The sequence below is a fragment of the Myotis davidii genome, unplaced genomic scaffold (genome assembly GCF_000327345.1).
Source record: "Myotis davidii unplaced genomic scaffold, ASM32734v1 scaffold46, whole genome shotgun sequence".
Taxonomy (NCBI): Eukaryota; Metazoa; Chordata; class Mammalia; order Chiroptera; family Vespertilionidae; genus Myotis; species Myotis davidii.
The window spans coordinates 2,969,564-2,975,888 of NW_006383006.1; the positions used below are offsets into that span (position 1 = coordinate 2,969,564).

The 6,325-nt window shown below is 55.0% G+C and overlaps 1 protein-coding gene across 5 annotated transcripts in view; it reads left to right on the top strand.

Annotated features, from left to right (window-relative positions):
- The window catches only part of EPB42 (erythrocyte membrane protein band 4.2), a 21,926-nt gene that overhangs the window by 7,817 nt on the left and 7,784 nt on the right, over positions 1-6,325 (top strand). For 2 of the 5 annotated variants that reach the window (XM_006778034.2, XM_015557614.1), the window contains exons 5-10: positions 498-602; positions 1,772-1,949; positions 2,493-2,631; positions 2,894-2,997; positions 3,780-4,022; positions 5,895-6,194. In XM_006778034.2, coding sequence (XP_006778097.1) covers positions 498-602; positions 1,772-1,949; positions 2,493-2,631; positions 2,894-2,997; positions 3,780-4,022; positions 5,895-6,194 — 1,069 coding nt within the window. The remainder of the gene's footprint in view (positions 1-497; positions 603-1,771; positions 1,950-2,492; positions 2,632-2,893; positions 2,998-3,779; positions 4,023-5,894; positions 6,195-6,325) is intronic. The other 3 variants (XM_015557615.1, XM_015557616.1, XM_015557617.1) reach the window with 3 other exon arrangements.

Below are 6,325 nucleotides of genomic sequence, written 5' to 3' on the forward strand. Positions count from 1 at the left end.
TGGAATAGCTTCCCTTCGTTATCACACCTGGGACTCCTACCCATCTGTTAAGGCCCTCTGAAAGCTTCCTCAGCTCCAAAGGCAGAGTGAATCTCTCTACTGTGCTCGCTGCTCTGCGTTGGCATCTCTCCTAGAGCCCTGGCCACGTTGCTGAGACCTGCAGTCTAAGTGGCTAGGGTCCCCCTCCGCTGCTCACTGTGGGCTTTGCAAGAGCAGGAGCTGCCTTGGTATCCTCCACATGTGGGTCGGTGCTAGCAGGAGCGGTAGGAGTGCACTAAATGGGTAAAGATAGAAATGAAAGGAAACAACACAGCCCTGGTCTTCAAGCATTCACACCTTATCGGGGGAGTCGAATAACAGAACAGGCAAAGGATTGGACTGCCAGGCACCAGGACCAAGGGGCGGGGGAGGGGGGCGATGAGTCTAAGAGAAGGGCAAGGTGATGGGGCTGAATTGTGGGATGGAGACCCTCCATCACTGCTCTGTGGTCCTTACAGTTTGAGGAGGATGTCTTGGACCTCAGCCTGGACTTGCTGGGCAAGGACGACCAGGTGGAGGAGTGGGGCAACCCTGCGCATGTGGCCCGCATTTTGGGCGCGGTGGTGAGTGAGAGGAGGGGAAGCGGAGCCCTCTAACAGAGCTGCCCCCCCCCCGCATCCCCCCCTTCATGGCCCTGGGTACCTTCAAAACACAAATAGTCCCTCTTCCCAGGGAGTGGGGGATAGTCCCTGGAGAAGGGCATGAGTATGGAGGGGAGGACAGTAGCAGCCACAGGGGGAGAAAAACAAAGGGAGGTACCATCCTCCAGGACAAGCCAGCGAGGACTCAACCTGGCCTGGGTGTCCTCAGAGCATCCCTCCCCCAGCCCAGACTGGAGGCCCGGGCCTCTGGAAGGCAGAGAGTGGGGTCCATCTTACTCAGCGGCTAAGGTGGCCAGAGGGACTTGTTTTTATTTGTAAATTACTCCTAAGGACACGCAGACCATGATGTCAGCTTGGTGCTTTCCTGTTGTTCCTCAAAGTCCTTTCACAGGAGTGATGTGTCGCCACTTCCTCTGGTGCCAGGGGACTCCCCTCTGAAGATGTGGTGAGGGGCAGAGCCAGCCTGTGAGGAGGAGGAAGGGTAGGATAGGAGGGCCAACACCCTCCCAGGCATCAGGGCCGGCAAGTGAAGGAGCCGAGCCGGGAACCCAGCCCCCAGTCGGGGGCGCTCTCACGCTGCTCTGTGGCTTTCTTTGCCAGTGTGGTCGCAAACTCCTGGCTTCTAGGGGACTTGTTAAGGAGGTGGATTCCTGCCCCAGCCTGCAAGTCTCTGTGGTTGAACGTGGACCAATGCACCAGAAGGTTCCATTTCCAGTCAGGGCACATGCTGGGTTGCAGGCTCGATCCCCAGTAGGGGGCGTGCAGGAAACAGCTGATCAATGATTCTCATCATTGATTTGCTATCTCCCTCTCTCCCTCCCTTCCTTTCTGAAATCAATTTAAAATAAATTTTTAAAAAATCGGTTCCTGGACTCCTCCCAGCGCCCCCCACCCCCACCCCAAAGATTATAACCCAGTGAGCTAGTGCGGAACATGCAGGTCTAACGTGGTCCAGGTAATTCTGATGCAGATGGACTGTTCACCACCCTTGGAAAACTGCGATGAGCCCTCCTCACTCCCCACCCCACTTTACCCTCTCACCCTCACCTCACCCGCTCACCGCCACCCCACCCCACCCGGAAGCTGACCATCCTGGGACTCACGTAACAGCCACGTGTTTCCCCAAACAGCTGCATGCTCTCAAGGAGAAGAGTGTCCTGCCCACCCCGCAGACCCAGGCTGCCCAGGAGGGGGCCTTGCTGAGCAAGCGCAGGGGCAGCGCGCCCGTCCTGCGGCAGTGGTGCACCGGCCGGGGGCGGCCTGTGTACGAGGGCCAGGCCTGGGTGCTGGCCGCTGTTGCTTGCACAGGTACGGATCGGGCTCACCTTGACCACCGTACAGAGTAGAGTGTCCTCCTGTCGGGTTGCCCGGTGGCCCCCCTGTGGGAGAGACATCTCCAAAAGCAGGTACTGCCCCACCCGCCGCCTTCCCTCCCCTCCATTGATCCATAGCGGGCTCAGGGGCACCCTCTGGCCAAGAAAGCAGTATTTGCTCAGGGCGGCTCCTCCTGACCAGCTTTTGCTCCGTTTCCCGCTCGGCCAAGTTGGGCCCATCTGGGGAACTCTGGTCCCAAACTCACTTTCACCCCGAACCTCCCGCTGCCGCTCCCCCAGTAGAGCAAGCCCGCAGTGGGCTCCCCTGCTGAGGGCTGTGTGCACCGCATTTCCTGGCCTTTCGAGGTCCTGTGCCGGCTGTCAGTTCTAACTTCCCGTGCATGTGCAACCTCCTCTTTCCACGCCGTCACCTGGCATTTAAGACAGTGCCTGCCCAGAAGAGACCCTGAAAACACTAGCCGTACCCCCACCCCGCACCAGGCCCTGTGGCCTCGCTGACTCCGCCCCTTCCACGCAGTGCTGCGAGGCCTGGGGATCCCTGCGCGCGTCGTGACCACGTTCTCCTCCGCCCAGGGCACGGGCGGGGGCCTGCTGGTGGACGAGTACTACACCGAGGAGGGCCTGCAGAACGGAGAGGGCCAGCGAGGCCGGATCTGGTGAGCAGCCCAAGGGGATGAAGCCTCGGACTGGAAGGGCTCCAAACCTGGGCCCTAACCCCCTGGGAACCCACCGCCCCGAGTGGCCCAGGCTCTGAGAGGAGGCAGGACGCTGAGGGTCAGTCGTGGCATGCACGCTCCTTCCTGGTGTTACAGCCACTTTTACACAGCAATTCCCACCCCCATGGCAACAGCAACTGCTATTTCTAGAACCTCCTCGGGACTCTTTTTGGCACTTAAATTGCTCTTTTGCAACCTTCAGGATCTTCCAGACTTCCACAGAGTGCTGGATGACCCGGCCTGATTTGCCCCCGGGTTACGGTGGATGGCAGATTCTGTACCCAAGTGCTCCTCAGGGAGGTGCAGGTAAAACCTGAAGGGGGGGGCGGGGGGCGGGTCAGGACCACCCTGGGCTGCACAGAGTGCCTGGGCTGAAGGAGTCCCTTGGAGAGGAAACAGGAACAACAGGTGGTCCAAAAGGGGTTTGCATTCCCTAAAGCAAGAAAAGTGGAGAGAATGATAGTGGCTGGCAGAATGCCGACCTGATACCCGAGGGCTCAAGGGGACAAAGGTGTCAGCCATCTCAGCCCCAGGCTGTGGGGAGAGGAGCCCCACCTCAGAGCAGCAGGTGAGAGAGCTGGGCCTCGGTCAAAGGCAGAGGGCCTGAAGGGAGCTGGTAGGTGTGTGCGGGTCAGGGGCTTGCCATGGGGTTTCTGAGGTTCTGGGTGTGGATGAAGAGGGAATCAAAATAGGTTCAAGCTCATAGACGGAGTCTGGATTTAAGCTCCGGAACGGTCTTTAGGATCCATAAAAAGATGGTTCTTCCTTCCCCAGCAACAGAACAGTGGCCTATTCCTATCACATCCATAGCAGAGCTGGCTTAGGAGCCCGGGTGCACTATGTTTCTCTGGGGTCTGCCTGTCCAGTTTCTGAGAGGGCTCCTGGACCGACCATTACCAAAATTACTGTCACTAAACATTGTTTCACCTCTGCACGCCCTCTTAGAAGCCCTGCTTAGTGCCCATCTCTGACCTTAATCCCCGGGGAAGGAAAATAGGGTCTAGGGTGGGAACTGAGATTATGGAGCTCTGACCCAAGCAGAGGTCTGGGTGTGGCTCCTCTTGCCCACTGACCCTTCTCTCCCTTAGTCCTGAAGGCCTGTGATCTGGTCCCGGTCAGAGCGGTCAAGGAGGGGATCCTGGGGCTGACCCCCGCAGTAGCAGACATGTTTGCCTCAGTAAACGCCGCATGCGTGGTCTGGAAGTGCTGTGAGGACGGGACACTGGCGCTGACCAACTCCAACACGAAGTATGTGGGCAGCAATATCAGCACCAAAGGTGTGGGCAGTGACCGCTGTGAGGACATCACTCAGAACTACAAGTATCCTGAAGGTACTGGCCAGGGGAGGGCCCCGGGCTCCTCAGCTCCTGAAATAGCAAAGAGGGAGGATGCAGGCCGTGGAGAGTTGCGGTTCTTTCCCCACCATATTTTTCATATTGACCTATGAGAAATATATGTCAATATGACATTTGACATTTGGGGCCAGGGAATGCTTGGCTGTGAGGGGCTGTTCAGCATTCCTGACCTCTCCCCACCAGATGCCAACACCCCTCCATCACCAATCACCACCACCACCCATTGTGACAAACAAAAGTGTCCCCAGTCCTAACCGGTTTGGCTCAGTGGTTAGAGCGTCGGCCTGTGGACTGAAGGGTCCCAAGTTCAATTCCAGTCAAGGGCATGTACCTTGGTTGCGGGCACATCCCCAGTAGGGGGTGTGCAGGAGGCAGCTGATTGATGTTTCTCTCTCATCAATGTTTCTAACTCTCTATCCCTCTCCCTTCCTCTCTGTAAAAAATCAATAAAATATATTTTTAAAAAAAAAAGTGTCCCCAGACATCCCCAAATGTTTCCTGAGGGGTAAAATTGCCCCCGATTTTGCTACAAAACAACCCAGTTAATACTAAACCCAGCTGCCAAAAGATGTTCTTCCTCTTCCCTGCTTATCCAATCCCTCTTAACCTGTTCCTCCCTCCATATTAGTTAATGGCACCGCTGTCTACCTATTTGTTCCGATAATAAGGCCTGCACTCCCGTCTTTTCCCCTTCGCTGCCCCACATTACTCTCACATTTGTCTCCTCATCTCCTTCCCCCTTGCTTTTAGTATCCCTCTCCCTTCCTCTCTATAAAAAATCAATAAAATATATATTTTAAAAAAAAGTGTTCCCAGACATCCCCAAATGTCTCCTGAGGGGCAAACTTGCCCCCAATTTTGCTACAAAACAACACACTTAATACTAAACCCAGCTGCCAAAAGATGTTGTTCTTCCTCTCCCCTGCTTATCCAATCCCTCTTAACCTGTTCCTCCCTCCATATTAGTTAATGGCACCGCTGTCTACCTATTTGTTCCGATAATAAGGCCTGCACTCCCGTCTTTTCCCCTTCGCTGCCCCACATTACTCTCACATTTGTCTCCTCATCTCCTTCCCCATTGCCTATAGGTAACCCAGGGCCTTGTCATCTCTTGTCCACAATATTCCAATGGTCGCCTAACTGGACCCCCTGCCTGCAGTCTCTCCATCATTATTCCATTTCCAAACTTTCCATTTCCAGAATGAGCTTTCTAAGACACAAGTATAATTATCTTACACCCTTGCTCCAGAACATTCCATGGGCCCCATTGCCCTGGGCATAAGTTCCAACTCCTTCACTGAGGAAGATTCAAGTCTCTCCCAAACTGTCCTCAGGGACAGTGTGAATTGTCCAAAAGCGGGCTCTCCCAACTGTCCCAGGGGCAAATTCATGGCACTTGAAAAAGAACTCGGTCCTTGAGTGACTTGGAAGGGACACGCTGTGTCTGTGCTGAACGCAGACTTAAAACAAACAAAAAAAAAGCTAAATATGCCCTTAGAGCAGGGGTGGGCAAACTTTTTGACTCGAGAGCCACAATGGGTTCTTAAACTGGACCGGAGGGCCGGAACAAAAGCATGGATGGAGTGTTTGTGTGAACTAATATAAATTCAAAGTAAACATCATTACATAAAAGGGTACGGTCTTTTTTGTTTTTAGTTTTATTCATTTCAAATAGGCTGGATCCGGCCCGCAGGCCGTAGTTTGCCCACGGCTGCCTTAGAGGTTTGCAAAGTTCTGTGACTTTGGCATTTGAGCAGCCGTGGGTAAATGAATCTTAATCCTGGGCTTCTATTAGAAGGGCCTATGCCTGCGGGGTAAGAGGCCCGCTTTGTTTCTCCTGTTCTTCAGGGTCTCTTCAAGAAAAAGAGGTGCTGGAGAGAGTCCAGAAAGAGAAACTGGAGCATGGGGAAGACAACAGCATCCATCCTCCCCGTCTCGAGACTGAGGATCCTCTGTATCTGTTCTTGGAAGCACCCAGCTCCCTACCCCTGAGAGGGGATGCCCAGTTCTCCGTGACCCTGGTGAACCCCAGTGACCAGGAGAAGGCTGTGCGGCTGGCAATTGGGGTGCAGGCCGTGTACTACAACGGCGTCCTGGCTGCTGAGCTCTGGAGGGAGAAGCTGCTCCTTACCCTCAGTGCCAACCTGGGTAACTCTCTATGGCCCTGCCAGATTGCCCAGACACCCAGTTCCTACCCTGGGCAGACTGCAGCCATAAGGCTCCCCCTGCAGGTCTCAATGGGTGGCTTCTAGCTCCTGGTATTCTCTCTCTCTCTCTCT